This window comes from Phocoena sinus, chromosome 9 (assembly GCF_008692025.1).
Source record: "Phocoena sinus isolate mPhoSin1 chromosome 9, mPhoSin1.pri, whole genome shotgun sequence".
Lineage (NCBI taxonomy): Eukaryota > Metazoa > Chordata > Mammalia > Artiodactyla > Phocoenidae > Phocoena > Phocoena sinus.
In genome coordinates, this window is record NC_045771.1 from 19387177 (window position 1) to 19412160 (window position 24984).

The 24984-nt window shown below is 39.5% G+C and overlaps 1 protein-coding gene across 2 annotated transcripts in view; it reads right to left on the reverse strand.

Moving 5' to 3' along the window:
- EXOC4 (exocyst complex component 4) overlaps positions 1-24984 on the reverse strand; it is an 856192-nt gene that overhangs the window by 433644 nt on the left and 397564 nt on the right. For both annotated transcript variants that reach the window (XR_004351419.1, XM_032642974.1), the window contains exon 10: positions 2172-2268. Coding sequence is in view for 1 of the 2 variants with exons in the window: in XM_032642974.1 (XP_032498865.1) it covers positions 2172-2268 (97 nt within the window). In the remaining variant the exon portion in view is untranslated. The remainder of the gene's footprint in view (positions 1-2171; positions 2269-24984) is intronic.

The window sequence follows — 24984 nt, forward strand, 5'->3', positions numbered from 1 at the left end:
AAGGACCGGCCTACCCTTTTCTGCTAACTAGACTGGCTTCTCTTACCTCTCTTCACATTGTTGCTGAAATGTGCATTGACATGTTGGCTGGAACCGTGACTGACCCTCCAATTTACTCCATTAATATAAAATTACCAGTTACTTGCAATCAGTGTTCAGGCATGTATCACACAACATATTTTGAAAATACAAAAGTAAGAGAAAGCTTAGAAAAAAAATTTATAATCTCCAAACGTTACTTAGTTTGAAGACTAAAAGCATCTAACTTTTATTATATAAATTCCAAAGCAGTGACTCAAACGTGGGGTTTGAAATCTAAATACACCGCCACTCAAGTGCTTCACAGGCCTTCACAGGTCAAACAGTTTGAAAAGATAGCAATATTTTTCATAATTCTGAGGACAAGGAAAAAACATTGTGTCATAAAAATGCGATAAGACAGCAAAATTTCCTCCCATGCGTGAATAATGTATGACCTACAATGTTATTTGCTAGACTGTCTAATCACCAGCATCTTTCAAAATGTCTATATAAGCTTTAGCTCGTTAAGTACAAACATGTATCGGTATAAAAATATCACATACCTGTGAACACTCAGAATAATATTCTGCCAAATGCCAATGCACACATCAAACTGACATGGGTGGGCCAACTTTTGTGCATTTCTCAAGGATAAAAAATATTCGGAAAAGAAATACAGAATTACTTCACTCTATGACATTCACGCTAACTCCAATAATCAAAAACACACACGCACGCTATCTACCTATCAATCTATCTACCTAGGTAGATGAATTAATATTAATCTATCTACCTAGGTGATTAATTAATTATAAATCAATTAATTAATATTATATTGTATATCTATGTTCCCAAAGTACCCTTTTTTGTTGTACTCAAAAACACGTAACATGTAATTTGGGCTTCCCTGGTGGTGCAGTGATTAAGAATCCGCCTGCCAATGCAGGGGACATGGGTTCGAGCCCTGGTCGGGGAAGATCCCACATGCTGTGGAGCAACTAAGCCTGTGCACCACAACTACTGAGCCTGCGCTCTAGAGCCCGCGTGCCACAACTGCTGAGCTCATGAGCCTAGAGTCCGTGCTCCACAACAAGAGAAGCCACCACAATGAGAAGCCCGCGCACTGCAACCAAGAGTAGCCCCCGCTCGCCGCAACTAGAGAAAGCCCGTGTGCAGCAACAAAGACCCAACGCAGCCATAATGAATAAATTAAAAGAAACACACACATGTAATTTACCATTTCTTAACCTTTTTCAGGTGTGCAGTACAGAAGTGTGAACTATATGCACATTATTGTGTAACATCTGTAGGACTTTCTCATCTTATAAAACTGAAACTTGAGATCCACTGAATAACCACACCCCTTCCCTGCGCGCCCCCCGCAAAAGTACCTTTTTAAAGGTATTTAGGGCTTAGAAGGTTTTTAAATGGAAGTATCACAGATTCTTATTTTCTTAAATCACAGTATCACAACAAACTGAGCATTTTAATAGATTTCATTCTCATCACTAACAAGTTTTATCCTTCAATATATAAAACCACATATTTGATTGATATAATGCCTTTCAGTTTTTGTAAATCATATTTGTTCAGAGACCTGCCAGTTCTCAAAGGATATCTGAGTCATTAGTTTAAAACAGACAGATCATGGTGCTGCTCTTTTTTCCTGTAAAGGGCCAGTAAGTAAATATTTTAGGCTGTGTGAAGCATATGGATTCTGCTGCAAATATTCAACTCTGCAAATAGAGCCCCCAAACTGTTATGGGCAATACATAAATGGATGAGCCTGACTCTGGCAATAAAAATTTATTTAGAAAAACAAGGGACAGGCTAGATTTCTCCTGTGGGCCATAGTTTGCCAACCCCTGAAATAGTTAAGGGATAGTGACAAGGAACAGGACAGGGACAGGGAGTAGTTAAGAAAGAAAATCAAATAAATGTATCTATGAAGAATTACTCCTGAGACCAAGTAGCTACTTAGTGGGGTTGACATTAATTTTCTATTGACGAACTTTGATTGTGAGGTCCTATAAAATGGAAAAAGTTCTTTTTATGACTTGTTTCAATGCTGACTGACCTACTGGCATTCAGTACATTAGCATAAATAATGAAAATATTGATCTTCAGTAAGTACATAGGATTTGACTTACCTTAATAATGGATGGAATATGACAGTAATATTTCTGGCTCCAGGTTTGCAGACAAATTTTGTTCCTCCACCTTCAATTAAGTTGTCATCAGGACCCCCTTTCAGAAAAAAAATAAAAGAGACATTAGCTTATCAGAACTTTTGCAAAGAAATAAGCCTATCAGATGTATGTTACACTATCACAAGGAAGATCCTTTGAAAACAGCTGCCTTTAATATTTACAAAATTATTTTATTTTGAATGACTTGATTCAGTCTTCCTCATTAAATAAGCAATGGATTCGCATTTTCACTCTGGAGTGAGAACATGGAAGCACAGTTAAGAATAACTGTATATGTAAAGAAACAATGCAAGGGTACAACCCAGTTACGGTTAAAATTTTGATCTCTTATCACCACTGTCAACCTTGTACAGCGTGAAAACTTCAGGGGAGGGCTTCCCTGGTGGCGCAGTGGTTGAGAGTCTGCCTGCCGATGCAGGGGGACACGGGTTTGTGCCCCGGTCCGGGAAGATCCCACATGCCGCGGAGCGGCTGGACCCGTGAGCCATGGCCGCTGAGCCTGCGCGTCCGGAGCCTGTGCTCCGCAACGGGAGAGGTCACAGCAGTGAGAGGCCCGCGTAACACAAAAAAAACAAAAAAACAAAAAAAACTTCAGGGTTAGGAAGAAGTGCCATTCAGGCTTGTCTAGGGCTCGAAAGGTTGCAGCAGAGGCCCACATGAACCTAACCAAGCATATTTCATCAAATCTAAGACCTCACTAATTGTAAGATACACTACTGTTTTAAGTAACACTAAGAAAAAAAAATCCTGCTAACTACAGTATACAATGCTTCCTTATTATTTGGAATCTTTTTTTTTTCTCTTATTGGAAAGTTCTTTACAGTTTAAATATACAGAACTAGGTTAAATAATTCATAAATAAGTAAATGTAAGGATTTATTAAGGTTTTTAAGATAAAGAGGTATTTAGCCAAAATCTCTCATACACATATAATAAGGAAACCTAAGAAAAGTGAGTTGGTTAAGGTATTCTTAAAACTATTTAATATTCAGAGTCCAGCTCTTCTGAATGGCTCAGAGTTGTCACTATCTTTGTTTTCTGAACAATTTCACTAAGTGGATTTCTTGAAGGAGTACATCCAGTATTTTACTCCAAGCTGCTGATACCAATTCTGCAAGGTTTAGTGTCGACATGTTCTTGATACTATTAGAAGGTTTAAAGAGAAGGTGTTCTTACAACCACCAAGATTAATACTCTTTCGTCAAATGGTCCTTAAGAGGTTCACTAATTGAAATACTGAAGGGTCATGATGTGAAGAATAACCACTCAGCTCACACGAACTGAGGCAAAAACAACTCGTTATGACTATCTTCCGGCCGACAGCCATTAAGATGTCACTGATCTAAGATATATCCTAATTTCAGAGTTTAGAATGTGACAAATGTACGTCCTGGGGTGTTGGGAGAAATGTTCCCCCGCCCCCCCCCTTCATGTTTCTATGCATTAGGATGAAGCTCAATTAAAGTAATCCCTGGCCTCTGTCCATCTTTTACCCACTCAAGGGAAGTGAACTAACTCCTTTGGTAAAATTGAGAAGAAATAGCTGGGCATGCAGAGCTCAGTAGCCCCCTTATTCCACTTTAGAAACCAGAATGCCTATACAAAGTCAGCATTGTCTCACCAAGTTCAGCAATGAAGGTCCCACCTTGTCAGAGAAGGATGAAGTAGTCCAGTACCTTCTATAAGTAAGTAAATTTGTCTAATTTTGATTTTCAGTCAGCAAACTCATCTGGCTCTCTTAACTAGGCTACATCTTTCAGTCTAGCTTATATCAACATAAAAGTGGTATTTCATCTTCCATTTACTTACTTACACTATTTCATAATAGTGTCAGAACTCTGACAGGAAAGGTAGATGCTATTTAATAGACTTTCTCAAAACCCTAACAATCTACACTTACAATACTGCACTTATTTTTGCTAAATTAAAGTTTCTTTTTAATTATAGTTCTCTGCATGATACCAAACATAAATCTCACCTGATATATTATCTGCCTTAATGGTCTCTGAGGTATCTTGGAAATTGACTGATAAAAACATGTGAAGCGTTAGAAATCCATAGCCTGGATCGTCAAGACTTCCCAGAGGCATCAGAGTCTAGACAAATCCCACTTGGCTCAGTCGTTTCCACCAACTAATCAAAGGATGTATTTTCTTAAGAAAAACAGAAACTGTAATGGCATGTACAGCTCTAGATTCAAAATCATGAGCTGTTTGTTCTCATTTGGAAAAAAATCCTCTTGTATTATTATATTTGCATTGGAGATATGTGTTCTGCTAAGTCAGTGATTTTTACTCAGTTAAAAGGAAAGCGAGAGGAGAGCATCAACACTACAACAGGCACTACTCCCTTAATAAAAATCTTCCTCAAAAGGTCACATGGTGTGGTTACAAACAAAAAATAAAGAATAAAAATAACTTCTTTACTAACACTTCTCTTCCTAAGATCGTAAAATCGAGTCAGAATTGAATCACCAAGGCAACGTGCACGTGTCGAAGAAATCAGGTTATATTCTGCACTCCAGGAACAACATAAATGATTTCCCACAAAATACATAAATCTACACACAAAAAATAAGGTACTTTATCTACTCAATATGAGCACATCTTTAAAGGACAGATATGAGTTGGACTGCATGATCTCTAATGGTTTCTAAAAGTTCTGGTGTTTTCTGATTTTAGATACTCAATAATTAAATACAGGCCTGACTACCCCAGCTCCAAACTCGCATCTTCATGCACACTGAACACACTGTATGTATGACCACCTCAATGCCTTGGTCCACACTGGGCTCCATCTGGGGAGACCTCTCCCCTCCTACCATTCCTTTAGGGCCCAGGTCTACACCTAAACTGTCAAGTGCCCCTCTCCCAATGTCCAAAACTCCACTAACAGTGACTTTATAAAATAAACCACATAACCTTAACATAGGTCTTTTCTCTTACTGTCACTTGTTTTCTAGTTCTTATGTAACCACCTCCCCACTTGGAATGTAACATCCCAGAGAGTACTTATTAAAAAATATATATTTGGTGAATGAATGAAGGAAGAAACGATGACCTAACTCAGTAGAATGTTATTAGAATTAGATGAGAAACTATATGTGCAAGTCCTTGGTGAACTGCCAAGAACCTAACAAATGTCAGCAATGCTCTCTGCATCCCTAAAGGCTTACAGCTAGTAGATGTGCTTCGTCAACTTTTGTTGATGACAATCACATGGGGAACACAGATAACAACAACTAAAGATGCAAAATACCAAAAAGAAGGCAAAACAGCCACTAGAAATGTCAGTGGGAGGAAGATTTGGCTGTGAAAATAAAGGCACGATGACAACGCATCAAGCTAGAAACTAATAGCTTCATTTGTTCTAAATCTGTGTTAGCTACACAAAGGCTATTACCGATTCACACAGTACGGTTAAACTAATTAAGAAGTAAAGATTGGGGCTTCCCTGGTGGCGCAGTGGTTGAGAGTCCACCTGCCGATGCAGGGGACACGGGTTCGTGCCCCGGTCCGGGAAGATCCCACATGCCGCGGAGCGGCTGGGCCCGTGAGCCATGGCCGCTGAGCCTGCGCGTCCGGAGCCTGTGCTCCGCAACGGGAGAGGCCACAACAGTGAGAGGCCCGCGTACCGCAAAAAAAAAAAAAAAAAAAAGTAAAGATTGGGCATACTTATTAAAAAGAAAAGAAAAATTCCCCTTCCTACCTCAACCTACAACCAAAATTCCATCTACAGGAACCTTGTAGAGGTTGCATCAAATGCAACACTGCATTTGATGCGATTTCCTCTTCACAGACTACAAGTCCAAATCTAGCTAACTAAATTACTAATAAACAGCACCAACCCAGTGAAAATAGTTCTTGAAAATAAAGCTGTCAGGACCACAAGTAAAGGTCATGGCCAAAGACTGTATGGTCTGCGAGTCTCCATCCTCTGAGGTTTATTCTAGCTTTTCAATTTTCTGCATGAGAAACAAAACTCGCCCCTCCTCACATGCCTTCCGTTAATCAAGTAATCTGGGAGCTGCCGTCATGAATGTTCTTAGGGAACATGTTGCTCAGTCCTGAGAAGAGCAGGGAATGGGCCGGTGCAGCTCCCTCCCCTTCATTCATTATGCTCACAGTAATCCCTGCTGTCCCAGGCCAGGTGACAGGCACCAGAGAAAATGCTGAAGGATGACGGATGGCTGGAAAGAAAGGGGAACTGACAGCCATATTACAAGTAGAATATATATTGTTCAGAAAGGAGGGGACAAAATGCTCCAGTCATATTTCCTGGTCCTAACAAGGAGCACAATGGCTGACGGGCTCCCTCAGGTGACTGGCAAAAGGCACCAGGGCCACCCAGTGACTGCGGGGATGACAGCATCTTAGTGCGCGCAGGCTAGACCCTTCTTTTAGAATTTATTTACTTATAAGTCATTAGCTCCTAAACTTATATATATTCCTTGATTTTTCCCAGCTAGAATTTGATGTAGTTTATAATTAACAGTCATGTTCATATAACACACAAAAAAACCCAAAGTATCAGAAAGAAATGTTCTCCCTGAGAGGACTACATACCGTACAGTGGGAAGAATGAAAAAGATTTGGGTCAGACCCCGGATCTCTACTTATTAGTAGTATAAGTATGATAAAAATATTTAAATTCTCTGAGTCTCAACTTTCCCATTTATGAAACACAGATTGCAATAAACTCTTTCAGAGACTTGTGGTGATGTTTAGGTAAGATAACGTACGCCAGGGCATTCAGTACAGAATGTGACACATGGTACACCTCAAGTAAATGACTGTCTACTTTTTCCCTTTAGAATTACCAAGCAGTTAAGAATCTAAATGATCACACACACTCTCTCTCTCTCTCTCTCACACACACACACACACACACATATCATTGGAACATAAACTGAAAAAACAAAAGGTTCAAATTCAAAAAATGTTATACTTGCTACTTTAGGCAACATCATACTAGTCAATATCATTAGTGAGACCAATTAAAACACTTTTGTCTTATTTTAGGGTCAATAGAATTGCAGTGAAATTTTTAAAAATTGCTGAGAATACTTAGAGCCTGACAACAGGGAATTAGTCTTTCTCTTAATTTTTCAGTTAAAAAAATCAATATTAAATGTATAAATGTTAAAATTACGCATGCTCTGTGCCAAGAGCTTAGATGAAAATAGTATAGAATTTGATGGCCACTTTTGTTGAACCACAGAAAGCAGTATGCCTCATCTGACATTTTTAATGTGTTCTGGATGTAAAGTTGGCCTTTCCACATAAAAAAGAACCACAGTGAAGGTGAACTTTCTTTTTTTAACATCTTTATTGGAGTATAATTGCTTTACAATGGTATGTTAGTTTCTGCTGTATAACAAATGAATCAGCTATACATATACATATATCCCCATATCCCCTCCCTCTTGCGTTTCCCTCTCACCCTCCCTATCTCACCCCTCTAGGTGGTCACAAAGCACGGAGCTGATCTCCCTGTGCTATGTGGCTGCTTCCCACTAGCTAGCTATTTTACATTTGGTAGTGTATATATGTTCATGCCACTCTCTCACTTCGTCCCAGCTTACCTATCCCCCCTCCCTGTGTCCTCAAGTCCATTCTCTACATCTGTGTCTTTATTCCTGTCCTGTCCCTAGGTTCCTTAGAATCTTTTTTTTTTTAGATTCCATGTATATTTGTTAGCATACGGTATTTGTTTTTCTCTTACTTCACTCTGTATGACAGTCTCTAGGTCCAACCACCTCACTACAAATAACTCAATTTCATTTCTTTTTCTTTTTTTAAATCAATTTTATTTATTTTTGGTTGCGTTGGGTCTTTGTTGCTGTGCGCGGGCTTTCTCTAGTTGCGGAGAGCGGGGGCTACTCTTTGTTGCGGTGCGCGGGCTTCTCATTGCAGTGGCTTCTCTTGTTGTGGAGCATGGGCTCTAGGTGCACAGGCTTCAGCAGTTGTGGCTCGCGGGCTCTAGAGCACAGGCTCAGTAACTGTGGCACATGGGCTTAGTTGTTCCACAGCATGTGGGGTCTTCCAGGACCAGGGCTTGGGCTTAGTTGTTCCACGGCATGTGGGGTCTTCCAGGACCAGGGCTTGAACCCGTGTCTCCTGCACTGGCAGGCAGATTCTTAACCACTGTGCCACCAGGGAAGTCCAATTTCGTTTCCTTTTATGGCCGAGTAATACTCCATTGAATATATGTGCCACATCTTCTTTATCCATTCACCTGTCGATGGACACTTAGGTGGCTTCCATGTCCTGGCTATTGTAAACAGTGCTGCAATGAACACTGCGGTACGTGACCCTTTGAATTATGGTTTTCCACATAAAAAAGAACCACAGTGAAGGTGAACTTTTTTTTGATTAAAGTATAAATAATTTACAATGTTGTGTTAGTTTGAAGTGTACAAAGTGGTTCAGTTATATATATATATATTCTTTTTCAGATTCTTTTCTATTATAGGTTATTACAAGCTGAGTATAGTCCCTTGTGCTATACAGTACGTCCTTGCCGTTTACCTATTTTATACATAGTAATGTGTATCTGTTAATCCCAAACTCCTAATTTATCCCCTTGCCCCTCACCCCCACTATCCCCTTTGGTAACCATAAGTTTGTTTTCTCTGTTGGTGAGTCTATTTCCGATTTGTAAATAAGTTCATTTGCATAATTTTTTAAGATTCTACATATAAGTGACATCATATGATATTTGTCTTTGTCTGACTTACTTCACTTAGTATGGTAATCTCTAGGTCCATCCATGTTGCTGCAAATGGCATTATTTCATTCATTTTTATGGCTGGAAGGTGAACTTTTCTATAGCAAATATTCTGCTTCACAAATACTTTCTAAGGATTATGAAAATACATACAGGACTTCCTTGGTGGCACAGTGGTTAAGAATCTGCCTGCCAATGCAGGGGATGCGGGTCCAAGTCCTGGTCCGGGAGGATCCCACATGCCACTGAGCAACTAGGCCCGTGCGCCACAACTACTGAGCCTGAGCTCTAAAGCCCACGAGCCACAACTACTGAAGCCCTCGCACCTAGAGCCTGTGCTCCGCAACAAGAGAAGCCACCGCAATGAGAAGCCTGCACACTGCAATGAAGAGTAGCCCCCACTCACCACAACTAGAGAAAGCCCGCACACAGCAACAAAGACCCAATGCAACTAAAAGTAAATAAATAAAAATAAATAAATTTTAAAAAAAGAAGAAGACGAAGACAAAATACTTATTCTTACCCTCAAATGACTTACTATTACAGACAAGTCAAGCAAATCAGGATTGGTGATGATATTCTACAGCTATTGGATCTGGGAAGAAAATCCAGGCAACAAGCCCCTTTGAGGAAAGGATCATCTTTTGGACTCAACTCTTACCGAGTGTATAATTATTATCAACAATACTTTTCACATAATGTTGTTCATAGATGTAACTGTTGTGCCTAGAATAATTTCTGGCACATCATAAGCACTTGGCAAATGTTTATTAAATAAATATATGAATAAGCATGGATATCACAGGGAACTATATTCAATATATTATAATAACCTATAATGGAAAATAATCTCAATACATATGTATGTAACTGAATCACTTTGCTATATGCCTGCAACTAACACAATATTGTAAATCAACTATACTTCTTAAAAAAATACATGAAGCTGGGACAAAGTGAGAGAGTGGCATGGACTTACATATACTACCAAATGTAAAATAGATAGCTAGTGGGAAGCAGCCGCATAGCACAGGGAGATCAGCTCGGTGCTTTGTGACCACCTAGAGGGGTGGGATAGGGAGGGTGGGAGGGAGACACAAGAGGGAGGAGATACGGGGATATATGTATATGTACAGCTGATTCACTTTGTTATAAAGCAGAAACTAACACACCATTGTAAAGCAATTGTACTCCAATAAAGATGTTTAAAAAAATAATTAAAAAATTTAAAAATACATGAATAAGCAAATGAACAAACAACAAATGATAAAGAATATCTCTTTTAGACCAATTGAATTCTAAGTACAAACCACACAGGACCAAGCAGTTGTATTTTGCATAGAGTTTGCTCACTGAGGAATCCATGTTTCAATAAAGTGCTGAAAAAGTATATTGATTAAGATGTTATTTGTAGCAGACAATCTTCCAAATAGAAACAAATTAGTTATTCCCACTATAAGTAAATGGCTTGCCTATATTTCAATGCTCAATTATATTTTATTCCTGAATAGCCTAATGTTGTATAATTAAGACAGGCATAATGTATTATACAGGGAGTAAAAAGAAGGTTAAGAGGGGGGAAGGGGACTGATATTTATTAAACATTGACTAGGAAACTGGTGTTTGTATTCACTTAATCCTAATAATACCCCTGTAATATTATTACCTAACACAGATGAGGAAATGGAGACTCGTGAGGGGCTTAGGGGGATGTGTTTTGCTCAAGGTCCCACACATGGTAGGTTCAGTGTTCAAACAATTTGTTCCCAACTGTATATACTACAATGTGCTTAATATCATTTTATGGTCCCAAGAAATTCATAGGTTGAATCAAATGACGTAGATGATGGGTGACAGAGGAAATTTCTAAAATAGGGAGCAGTTAAGCCCTGATTTTACAGTGGTTTGACATGTAATATGCACTTTCCATGTAATCAACACTAAATACCACGGTTGGTTATCCAAGTCAAGGCACACAAAGCCTCTTTGACCAAAAATGTAGGTGAAGCTTAAGAAAAACAACATTCTACGGATAAAACGCTCATGTAGACAATGTTTCTGGAGGAAACACATTTAATGGTCCAACTGAGGCCAAAAATAACACTTTCTAATACAGTCGCAGCAGCAAGAAGCAGAACTCCACTTTCCCCCCTTTCTCCAGACTTGCCAGTAGAGGATATAAGGGGCCCTCTAAACCCACTCTACTGGTGAGGACTCCTTGGAGGTCCAGGAACATGAAGGTAGAAGAACAAGGGCTGGGACCTTCAGGGAGGGAACTCGGATAATCTGCCTGTATTAATACCTAAAACACTGATATAAGCTGATTTTTTTTTTTCTGTTTCTCCTTTTAAGTAAAAAATTCGAATAGCCCTTCTTTGCTTCTGCTTCTACTGTTACTACAGGTCGGTTCTACATGTCTATTCTTTTGAGACCCATACAGTATTTTATGGTTTTTTACTTTAGTAACAAAGGAAAAAGGAAAGATGAGGGAAAATGACTGGAAGTTTGGCATTGACATGTACACACTGCTATATTTAAAATAGATAACCAACAAGGAGAGCACAGGAAACTCTGCTCAGCAGTCTGTGATAACCTAAATGGGAATGGAATTTGAAAAAGAATAGATACATGTATATGTATAACTGAATCACTTTCCTGTACACTGGAAACACAACATTGTCAACCAACTATACTCCACTATAAAATAAAAATTTTAAAAAACAGACAAAATACAGTGATACTATCATCACAAAAAAATGTTTTGAAAAGTCTCAAAGGTCTCACAATAAAATAAGCAGTTCTAGTGTGTAAATTTAGTTAATTTTTTTCTTTTAACATAAAACCTTGTTTGTATTTTTCTTTTCAGCTTTATTGAGGTATAATTAACGAAACTGTAAGATATTTTAAGTTTCCATTGTGATAGTTGGATACACATACCCACTGTGAAAGGATCCCTCCCCATCCAAAGTAACACAGCCATAGTTTCATATTTTTTGTAAGAACATTTAAGTTTCATTCTCTTAGCAAATTGCAATTATACCATACTCTTGTCTCTAATAATGTTGTCCTCTGTAATTCTTGAAAATACTGAAGCATGAATTTTGGGCTAATAACTTAATATGAACCCATAACTTAATATGAACCCATAACTTAATATGAACATGGCAAACCCTGTGAGAAAAGCAAATGATGGCAGTGGGTTCTTTTGGTACTCAAAAATTATAATAAAATAGGGATGACATGCATCACTCAAGATACCATTATTCCCTGTCATAAGCATTGTCAGTCATTGCCAGCTGAACCAGAATCCACGGGTGTTCTAAGCAGCCACGACAGTTGTTAGGAGTTGAAACTTACCAACCCTTCGAACAAGAAAAACCACATCTTGCTCAACATTCTACACTCATCAAATCCAAAACTAAACCAAAACAATCAAATAAACAAAATGCTCTCCTGGGCATTGTCACAGTACTTTTATTATACAAAATGAGTCTCTTAGGGGGGGCATGAAAAAGCAAAGAATTAGGAGTTCCTGATGAGCAAATTCATGCTCAATTTCTTTAGTGGGGTGGAGGCTTAAGGTGAGTGGGGCTGAAATAAGCTAATCTTTGAAAGGAACGGGAGAAAAAAAACACTGATGAAGGAGTCCTTGATAATCCTATACTGCTGAGGGCCCAGGTGAGATGAAATAACTGGAATTTACAGCAACAGCATATAATATGGAACATTCTAGAGCAGAAATAAGTGTGGAGAAGAGAGACTTGGAGAGCCAGAGTTAAGGACTTACCAGCTGGATGTGTGAGAAGGCAACCGGGAAAAAAAGAGTTGAAGGTTCTGGTAAGAAAAACAATTCATGTGATTAACCACAGATGGGTCAAGGCTTGATAAGAAAAGAAGGGAAGTTTGAAAGAAACTTGAATAAAGTATATGGTAGAAGCTGACACTTGAGGGTCTCTAATAAGGTCAAAAAACATTCGAGGCTGGAGTGAGAGGGAGAGATTTGAAAGGAACAGGAGGCCATAGAGAGGGACATACTGAGAATTGTTTCTGTCCTCACTTCCCCTGCGGTCACAAACACAGGAAGCCCTCCCCTAAATTAGAAATGGGGTGGTGAACGTGGGGGGCAGTTAAGTTTGATGTTTGGTAGTTAAAGAATTAGGCAGCAGCAAAGTTTGGGAGTGGGGGTAAGACTGAGTAATGAAAGAAAGAAAGGAAATCCCACGGATCTGAGCCCAGAGGGAAAAGGGAAGTTCCTTTTCGTTCTCCCTAGAGTCACTCATAGGTATAAGGTATAACGTAGGGGAAGACCATCTAAATTAGGGACTGCCCAGCGATGGATCATTGTGAGAAGGACAAACCACATGTGTCTTGAAGCATAAAGAACAGTAGAGTATATGCAAGTGCAGTATCTTATTTTTTGGAAATTTCAATGTGAGCAGGCTGCTAGGAAGCATATAACCCATCTGAGTTTTGTTTCAAGTAAGACAATCTCTCCTACATTTTCGGTTAAAGACCATGAATAATTCTTATAAAGAAATAAAAATCGTATCTTGTAGTTCAAGAACTGAATACATTCTAGCTCCTAAGTAACAAGTGAAATTTATAACAATCTATTATTTGGGGGGTGATCTCTTGATTTAAAAAAGAGAAGGAAAAAAAAAACAACAACAGTTCAGTTATCTTCCTAACAAATGAGAAGAGGTTTTGGAGGATGGGATGACAAGAAACAAAGAGAAACGAAGCAACAATTTTTAAGGTTAATAATAGCTCATCCTGAGCCATCTGTAAAATGTTCACCTGGAGCTCTTCATGAGCATAAGTCAAAAAAAGTTCCATTAGTAACAGTACTGACAGTTTCTGTAATGGAGTCTGAGATGGCATGTTCTGTGAAGAGCATAGTGTGAAGTATGACCAATTACTAAAGGACCCAAAGTCACTGCAAGCAGATTTTTAAATCGTTGATCAATAAAGGACAAGGGAACTTTGACCACTGTTGAGGAGCATTCCTTCCTTAGTGACATTATCCTCCAACTCACTTTATTTTAAGGCTACATCAGGAGACTGCATTGATCCTTTTTTCTCTTTCCACTCTTTAACAGATGCCCTAGTTTTAATTATCTTCAATCAATTAAATTTATTTTAGTGGCTAGTTGGGTATATCTAGCTCGGAGATTCCCATATATGTAAGCTGGAGTCTGCAACCTTACTTACCATGTGCCTGGTTTCCTGGCATAATGTTTTCAAAGTTCACCCATGTTGTAGCATTTATCAGTATAGTACTTCATTTCTTTTTATGGCTGAATAAAATTCCAATGTATGTATACACCACACTTACCTATTCACCAGGTGATAAAACATTTGGGTAGTTCCACTTTTTGGCTATTATGAACAATGCTACTACGAACCCCCATGTATAAGTTTTGTGTGGACATATGTTTCCTCTTCCGTATATACCTAGAATTTGCACGGCTGGGTCATATGCTACATCTATGTTTAACATTTTGAGGAACTAGCAGACTGTTTTCCAAAAAGTCTATGCCCTAATGCTCATTACTGTTTTATTTTTAAATAACTAATTATTTAAAATAAAATCTGAACGTGGGGGGCATGGGGTGCTGCAATGGTCAGCACACAGAGAAAGTATAAGTATCTTGTTCTCCAGAAGAACCCTCTCCCACCAGCCCTAGACCCCACCCCCTGACTCCTGTAGGGGTGGCCCTGTCTGTTTCCGTCATTAAGGAAGCATTACCAGGTGTCACAGGTGGTGGCTAGGGCAGAAGCATTTGGGCATTGGTACAGCTGGGTAACTATCTGTACTGTTTCAACTAAGTGTCTGTGCTGGTTCATCACCCACGATTAAAACAGACAATAAGGTTTCTCTCCTCACTCAAGTTTCAGGTTCCAGAAGATTCTACTGTTTGCTCAGTCGTTCTTGTTAAAATAAAGCAAGTGATATGAAGGACGACAGAACGCAGTGAAGTTCTCTAATCAGATGAGCCCATCTCAGTGCTGACCTAACACGTATGTTTGACCAGTCAGGAGCCTTCTGATGCTGTCTTGTCAGCTGAGTGGTAGATTTATGGCGCGAATAAGCATCAAGCTGAAAACACACTGAGACCATCAATCTTATTTTGCCTGTGAAATGGCCTACGGTGGAGCCCAGGCCACTGGAAATGCTTAGCGCAGAAACAGTTCATTTGGAAGAAATGCTATCGTTAAATGCTGTCATTGTCTTCACACTCAGAGATATGCTTAAATCTAAGTACTCCCAAAGTTTGAAAGGAATTATTTTGAAGGGCTTGATGTGACAGGTACAAAGAATAATAACCCCAAATGACTTTGAGAAGTCCGAGAGATAAAGGTCACTTCAAATACAAATTAAGAGTCAAAATACAAGTGGCAAAACATGGTAGCATTTAGCTCACTGACAAGGATAATCAGTGCTGGCATCCAAACAGAAACAACATTATTTCATGGCTCATTGGAAGCATCTGGATTACTGAAGCACAGGTGGCTTCAAATAACTTTACCGATCACTGTTTAGGTTTAATCAGCAATAGTCAACCTTCCAGGCACTCTAGGCAACAATTCTTGCAATATTCTCACTGAATCAAAACTGGTCTTCCAAGTCAGCTAACCGTGAGCAGTGACATGATCAACACTCAGAATTAGAGCTGGCACAGTCTTTTTTTTGGTCTGTTGCTGCAAAAATAGAGCACAATATAGGACTGTGTACACCCAATGTTCAGCCAATAATTGATAAAAAAACAATCAGTGTTTTACAACCTATTTAGACTCTCCATTCCTTGCAGGTCTCAATGTCCAATATACTTTTTTACCATAATGGAATACGAGATTGATTAAAAAATGAAATACAGTCCTCTCGTTCATCTACAACTGAAATAATGACAATTATTTTTAAAAATGAGCCTGTTATGTTTGAAATCTTGACCTCTGTCCTTCATTAAATGCAGTAAGTTCAATGTCAGCTACCCACCAAAAAGTCGTGAATTTGTAGTGAATTTTTAAATCATATTTGCTCCACATTTTTCTGGCAAACACATCTTGGACTTATTCTCAAATTTAAAATTTTCCATTTGATCAGCTGTGTTTGTTGAAAAGCACATACCCTAAGTGTTAATATTTTACACACTACTTGATCCCAAAATTTCTAGGAATTTCCTCCTAGGCTCAATAGAAAATAATATCATGGGTAAACTTAAGATCTGACAAACAAGGATGTTTATCACAGAACACTATATTAAACTTTTTAAAAAAATCACTTAAAATGCAAAACAATAATTGATTACACAGATACACACAAATATGCATATATATAATTGATACAAACATTTACAGATATAGATATCTATTACTGGAATATGTATGATGCAGCTATTAAAAACATACAGATACTGCAATAAGGCAAGAAAAAGATCTAAAAAGCAGGAGCCCATTATGGCAAAAAGTTATTAATTAAAATAATATTGTGAGATAAGCCTATATTATGTGTCTCATAATTGCAATACTGGAAGTCTTTGCTGATCTGATTCTTTTTGGCTCTCATCTCTGCTGAATCTTGTTCCTGGATCTTTTTTTCCTGTATATGTTGTGTATTGTGTTTCTGTATGTTTCATAAGATCATTCCCTTAGAAATTTACCCTGAGCAATTCTTTGAGGCCTGGTTAGAAGGTATGTTCCACTAGAAAACATTAGTGATAGCTTCTACTCGTTTACCTAAGGGAACTACCAACCTGGAACCCATTTTATTTTATTTAACATCTTTATTGGAGTATAAGTGCCTTACAATGGTGTGTGAAACCCATTTTAAACTAACTTCTCAATTTGAAATTTTCTCACGTCACCCAGAGGATGTATATTTTAGCAACAAAACTGGTTTCTCTAGCAATTTTTCCTCCCTTCAGCCTATGCCAATGTAACCAACTTTCTTTCGGTCCTTTATAGGAGGTGGAGAAATTATGGAAAAGAGATGGTATTTCTAGATGATCCATATACTCTAGGTGGAGTTTAGGGGTATGTTCTACTAGATTCCCTGAGTTGGGTAGGTTCTGGGTTTTGTTTCTCTTCTGTGCCTTGCAAGTTCACTTGTGTTTGGCAAATACCCTCAGAGTGAAAACTAACCTTGATAGTACTTTCTCTATTATCTCTCTGCAGTCCTTTTATTTTTTTTGCTTCAATTATCCTAACTTTCTTGCCAGCTCATCAAAGCAACTTAACACCTTCTAAGTGTTTTATCCAACATTTAAAATTTTTTCATGGGAAGTTCAGGGAAGGTACCAGTCATACTGCTAGAAAGAGAAGTCTCCACACAATCTACTCTTTAAAGAACAATCTACAAATAACTTCCCCTCTGAATTCAGTTACTCCAGGGAAAGTACCTTTGGAGTCTATTCAGATATCCCTAGCTCCCGGCTGTTTGTTTTTAGTCAATTTTCATAGTTATCCTAAGATAAAAATTACAAGTAATACAAGAAAAACAAAAACAGAATAAAAACAATAAATATAGCTCCGGCCTTAAATGTTATCAATTAACTTTATATAGTGAAATATAACAACATATAATAAAATGCAATTTGATATAGTCAATTATAAGACCAGATAAGGAGAATGAAGTTCTCTTTCCAACTTGTATATCAAGTAATTATATGGCAGTAAGTAAGCTGCTTAACCTCTCTGAGCCTTCCATTTCTCATCAATAAAATGAGAATGAACCACAGTTTCTTCTTGAAAAAACCCTTCCATCTGTGGATTTTTATTTTCGAGATTATAAAATTTCCTTTACAACATATTCTACGCATTGGTTTTATTTACATTTGATGATACTGTATAACATACATACCTTTATCAAGTAGAAATTTAGGCCAATTATTATAATCACTGAGGTATCATATGCAATAATTCTAAGTGAAAATCAACTGTATTTTTGCTTTGGGATATTAGTTACGCTTCAGGAAAAAATAATTAGTATCATTTTGGGCTGACATTTTTATACCATCTAATTATGACTATCTTATGCCCTTTTTCTTTTATAGGAAGCATCTTAGATTCTGCCTTGATTACCACAGGAATTCCCCGATGCGAAATTCCCCAATGAGAAATAAAATGGGCAAAATTCATGGCATGTCTGTGCAATTTTAACCTAAAACCTTTCTCAATTTTTCACCCCAAAGCAGGTATCAGAACTTTAATCACTATAATCAATGGTTTTCAAAAAAGCAATTCCGAGGGAAATATATTTAATAGGAAAACACTTTTAATTGAATTCAAGCTATAACGGGAATTACAGCATTTTTGTGCCTACGAGTGAGCTCATGGTGATATAAACCTAACTAAAAGACATAGTTCATGACGCCAAGAAGCTCATGTTATGACTGGGCTATAAAAAAGAATACACCAAAAGTTAGAGACAAAGATATAAAATACACCAAAAGAATGAAAAACTAACATTCCAAAAAGAAACAACTATTGCTGTTGAGTTTGTAAACCAATTTACAGAAACATAATAAAACCCAGGGAAGATATGTGAAGTTGCAGTTGTTTGGCACAGAAAATATGACATCGTTCCTCTGCAAAGTAGCATGATATTAACAATACGAGAAAACAGATTGGCAAAGATAACATGTAATATAGAACTCCTAATATTGGTATTCAATAAATACTCCATTTGGCTGATCAAAAATAGTGACTCAATCACATAACAAAGGACCTACTTATCAACCTTTTCTAAATACATCATATAAAATTATTGCTACAGCCTCTTCTTGGAAAAGTACTTTTCTTTCGTATTTCTTTAAAGACAGGTGAATCTGCTTTTTAAATGTTTTTCAAAAGTCTACAATATAGACAAGGCTTTTATTAAAATAAAATGCACAAAAGAATGACTTGTCCCTCAGGAGGGAGCAGAGAGGCAGAGGTTACTAACAAAAAAGCTCTGAAGATATGAGACAAAGCGACTTAGGTCTAGAAATGGATGGTCCACGGACACAGCTTCAGTGTAAACATTTTTTTATCTCAACAGTCAAGCACCAGTCCAGTAATAGAGAACTAAAGAGAGACTAGAACAAAACAAATGGGAGGTGGATTAAATTCAAATCCATTCAACAAGTATTTATTAAGTACCAACCACGTACAGGTACCAGATGAGGTCCCGGCAATAGTAAGAGTATCATCAACCTTTGGCTGCTCATGTCGAAAACCCTGAAGTCTTCCTCTCTCTTCTATTTTGTTCATGCCTCCCATCCAATCCATCAGCCAATCCTGGCCGTTCGTCCTTCAAAACAGTGAGTCCCAGCACTTCTCACCTCCCTCACTGCTACTACTTTAGACTAAGCCACCACCATCTCTCTCCTGATTACTGGTCTCCTAACGGGTCTCCTTGCCTCCATCCTTGCCCCCTTTCAGGAGATTCTCAACATTCAAGCCAGGATGATCCTGTTAAAATACAAGGTCAATCCAGTTACTTCTCTCTTTAGAATGCTTCCTATCTCATTTGAAGTAAAAGCCCAATTCCTTACAATGACGCAGAAGACTCTCTACTATTTGCCCCAGCACTTTTCTGGGTTCGTCTCCTACTATTCCTTCCATGTCCCAGTCTGCTCCAGTCACACGGCCCGTCTTACTGTTTGTGAACACACCACGAATGCATCTTCCTCAGGGCCTCTGTCCATCCTGTTCCTTCCACCGGACAACACTCTTCCCAGATCTATATAGCTCACTCCCTTAGCTCCGTCAGGCCTTTACTCAACTACTTCCTTCTGAGGAAGCCTTTCCCCAGTATGCAAAACGAAAGTAAAATAAAATATGAATTAATTTAAGTAATAAATTTAGTCAGTAGAAGGCACATATTTCTATATACCAGCAACTACAAGCCTATAAAAACCTAAGTTGCTGAAATCTGGCCATGGTGATATAAACCTGAGGATGACACTACACAAGGAATGTCTACTAAAATGACACACTCACACAAGCACACAACTGAAGCATACATATAAAAAATTGAAGCCACGTATATATAAATGTCTGAGCCAGCTTTCTCCTAACTTTCTAGCCTCAGTATTTTCCCATGTCATTAAATATTCTTCAAGAACATGAGTATTAAAGGCTGCATAACATTGTAGGGATATACCAAACATTCACCCTTCAACAATTAGTAGAAAGCCTGCTGCATGCCAGGCACTGTGGTAGGTGCTGCGAAAAAAGAGTGATCAAAAAAGATGTAGCCCATGCCCTTATGGATTTAACCATGGGGTTATTAGATAGACATTAAGCTACCACACAAAAAAATATGTAATTACCAACTGTCTTCTATGTTACGAGATCGGAACAGAGTGGCAGGAGAGACCATGATACCTGTATAATATGTCAATAATCTCTATAATATCTATTAGGGGCTAATTTACTTCAAGGTCAGATGGAGTGACATTTACATAAAGCCTGAAAGATGAGTAGGAGCTGGTCTGTAAATTACCAGCAGAGGAAGGAGTGTTGTAATCAGAGGGAAGAGCACAAAGGCCCTGAGGCAAGAGCTCAGCACATTCAAGGCACTGAGAGCACTGAGCCCAGGGTCAGAAGGCTAGTGAGGAAGAAGAGTAACACGGAGGGAGAAGGAGGCAGAGTCAGATCACACAGGGCCTGGTAGGTCATGCTAAGGAAAAGAGAGTTTTTAAATTCTAAGCATAATGTGAAGCTGTTAAAGATTTGGAGCAGGAGAGCGATGTGATTTAATGCAAATCTAAGAAGATCACGGTTTGTAAAACCCAGATTAATCTCTAACACAACCCTCTCCTTAATTTTTTTTTTTTTTTTGCGGTACGCGGGCCTCTCACTGTTGTGGCCTCTCCCGTTGCGGAGCACAGGCTCCGGACACGCAGGCTCAGCGGCCATGGCTCACGGGCCCAGCCGCTCCGCGGCATGTGGGATCTTCCCGGAGCGGGGCACGAACCCGCGTCCCCTGCATCGGCAGGCGGACTCTCAACCACTGCGCCACCAGGGAAGCCTCCTCTCCTTAATTTTTATCCTGACATAGTCTTGCTTCAAATTGCCTCTTATATCTTCTCCAAAGCAAATTGAAGTCTCCTTCAATTCTCTCTGCCAAGCAGCACACAGAGTCTGCAGCTCCTGGGACCACCATCAACCAAGCTAAGAGCAACAAAACCTCTGGCCACTCGCCCACAGCCTACTGCACCTCTCATTCCTACGTCATTCACCAATCTCCTTGGACAGTAACTATCTATTACCCGCCTACTCTCCTAATATTCTGAATTCCCTGGCTCCTGATTCAGATCCTACTTTTCTCCAATCTCCAAAACTCCTATTACCCCTGGTCTTCTCCCATGAACACCATTTCTTCACGGGTCTCTGAAGTGTTGGTTATTTCCTCTCTCACAAGCAGGAGAATTGGTGCTCTAGACTGTGTGGTCCCCCAAATCAGCTTCCAGACCACTGCACCTCCAGCACTTGAATAATAACTTCTTAAAACTTCTGACACTTCTGGGACTTCCCTGGTGGCACTGTGGCCGGAAATCCGCCTGCCAATGCAGGGGACATGGGTTCGATCCCTCATCCAGGAAGATCCCACATGCTGCGGAGCAGCTAAGCTCGTGAGCCACAGCTGCTGAGCCTGTGCTCTAGAGCCCGCGAGCCACAACTAGGGAGCCCATGAGCCACCACTACTGAAGGCTGCGCTCTAGAGCCCGTGCTCCGCAACAAGAGAAGCCACCGCAATGAGAAGCCCGCGCACCGCAACGAAGAGTGGCCCCCGCTTGCCACAACCAGAGGAAGCTCGCGTGCAGCAACTAAGACCCAACACAGCCAAAAAAAAAAATTCTGCCACTTCGGGGCCCATCCCACTGTGCTGGGTCACTCTACCCTATCTTCTTTCGCTACCATTTAAGAATTTTCGCTCAAGATTCATGATCTACTTCTTACCTGAAGTTCCTCCAATATACAGGATGATGATCTCAACATTCACCTTCACAGCCCATCAAAAACAGGGGCCACTGAGAACTGTGACATTCTCATCCTCAATGACCTCCTTCATTCCAGCTTAGCCACTGTGGTAGACACAGATGTGCACTATCGAGCAGACAGGCTCCAGCTGTCAGCTACCTCAGGTCTGCCATTTCGGAGCCTCTCCTTTAGAGGCCCACATCCAGTGACCGAGCTAAGCAAGAACATAAAATCCCAGCTATTTCAGCTCAAGGCAAGACAATTCTCAGGGGCAAAATTCACCCTGTTGATCCCTGCTGTGTTGGCTGAGGCTCTGAAGAGCCTCCAGGTTCACTCTTCTCTCCGCTAAATCCTAATTCCGCCCCAGGCGCTTTCACAGGCGATGACTCCCATAAGATATCTTGCACCTTTGACTCTGTCTCAGCATCTGCTTCTGGAGAAGCCCACCTGCAACAGCTGCCCACTCCCTCAGTCCCCACCCAGACTCATCACCATCTATTACAGCTCTAACCATAAATTTCTCACTCTGCTCACACATTCTTTAACTCTATCACGACTTCCAATCTAGAGACCCTTTATCTTTCTCCCATTTCATCACCTTTTTAAATCTTTCACTTTCCTCCTTATTCAACCAAGATCTCATGATGCATAATACAAGGACCACTCCTGCTAATGATGCCATCACTCAATCTTCTGTCTTTTCATAAAACCAGCCTGAAAAAAGCCAACCATGGAGAAGCCTGATTACCTGCCATCTCTGGGTTCTCACCAACCACTGCCATGGAGAGACACCAAATGAGGTATATTGGCTAACAAAAATGGGCCCTTCCACACTGCTTAGCAAGTCAACTACATTTTTTTTCTGGATAATTCATCTCCCCCTGTCCACAACAATCATATCAACCCTTCCCCACTCTCAAACCCTTCAAACCACTACTTTCTCCCTCACTCTTACCAGATAACCTTGCTTTTTATTTTATCGAGAAAGTAGATAAACAACTTGGACATCCTTCATCTTCTCTTCTCCAGAAAAGCAAATGTTCCTACATCTATAAGCCACTCTACTTCTAAGCATTTGAGAGTTCTCCCAACCTAAAGCTAACACCTAAGAGTCCTAGAACACTTTTAAGTTTATTACATAAGTGAAACTGCAGGCCTACTCAAAATAACCAAAGTGAATTGACAGCACACATTAAATTCTAACAGAAACTCAATACTATTTAACCAGGGGTGGCAATAAAGTAATAAGACAACTTCCATAAATCAGATTTTTTTTTCAAAATTTATTTTCTTATTGTTTATAAAACTAACAATAAATTATTTCTAAATTTTAAAATGTGAAAAGAATGGAAAGCATAATAAGAGAATACAAAATATGTGTGTGTGTATGCACGTGTGTGTGTGAGAGAGAGAGAGAGAGAGGGAGAGGGGTTGGGGGACGATCCAGTGCGATCTAAAGACTGTAAAATGTTTATTATATACATATTTAAATAATACAGCCAGTTGATTCCGCCTAGGGGAAGGCGTCTTTGCCCTATGACATGAATCTCGACGAAAGCTGTATCTCTACAAGAAGGAAAGTATTAACGCCAAACCTTTTCTTCCTTGAAGATTCTACCTCTAAGTAATCTGCTGATGAAACACCTTTCAGAGAAGCAGGGACACAGTGATGACTCTTTACCTTGGTGAGGTCACAAAAGCCTTTCAGAATCTGGACTGAACTATGGATCTTCTCAGAAAAAAATGCACACACACATGGAGACAAAATTTTACAAATAATTCCAGGGGGTACACAGACAGCCTCAAGACCAGAGACCCCAGGTGTAACAGAATTAGAAGAGTTTCTAGCATGAGAAAGATCTGGATTCCAATTCCAATTCCACTTCTTCCTCTCTCTGTGTCTGTCCTTGGTCAAGGCATTTCAACTTTTCCAACTTCTATTTATTTATCTATAAACAGCATAATACATTCCTTGCCCTCAAGGACTTATGATAAAGAATAAAATTATGTGTGTGAAGCTCTTTGTAAAATTTTTGTAAAGCACGGTGTAAATGATAGTTATTGTAGCATGGAATCAGTTACGTGTTTTGCTAATCCCCACGACGAAGAAGCTCCAAGAGTCAAATACTCAGAGGAAAGCAGGTTCAAGTCATAGTTTTCTTATCAGGTATTTAAAAAAACAAGGTGGGGTGTAGAAGAAACGGGAAATGTTTAGGTTAGAGGAATGCGAGTGTGGGGAGGAACATGCCTGCTGTCTTCAGATATGTGAAGTGCTACATGATGAAAAAGGATGTAAAATTGTATTCAGTGGTCCAAAGACAGTACTAGGACAAATAGAAACATGATGTCTTGCGTTATCCTGATGGAAGATTATGCGTTTTCTGTTGACTAATTCTGGATACTTTTCGGCGAGTGCTGCTTTCAGTTGGTCTAACTGGGGGCAGTACTTGTTGGAATTAATCCTTTGGTTTTCCAGAAGGGGCTTATAATAAAGGACTCCCTTCCAATCCCACCACATACACAACACCACCTTCTTTGGATGAAGACCGACTGGCCGTTGGTGTGGTTGGTGGTGGTTCATTTCGCTTACCCCACCACCTCTTCCGTTCCACATTGCTGTACAGTACCCACTTTTCATCGCCCGTCACCATTTGTTTTAAAAACGAAACGTTGGGCTTCCCTGGTGGCGCAGTGGTTGAGAGTCCACCTGCCGATGCAGGGGACACAGGTTCGTGCCCTGGTCCGGGAAGATCCCACATGCCGCGGAGCGGCTGGGCCCGTGAGCCATGGCCGCTGAGCCTGCACGTCCGGAGCCTGTGCTCCGCAACGGGAGAGGCCACAACAGTGAGAGGCCCGCGTACCGCAAAAAACAAAAACAAAAAAAACAAAACAAAACGTTTTCATTACGTTTCAGTAGAAAAGAGCACGCGGAAACATGGTCAAGGTTTTTTTCGCTTAACTTATGTGGAACCCAAACATCAAAGTGATTCACATAACCAAGCTGGTGCAAATGATTTTCAACGCTTGATTTGGATATTTTGAGTCTGTCGGCTAT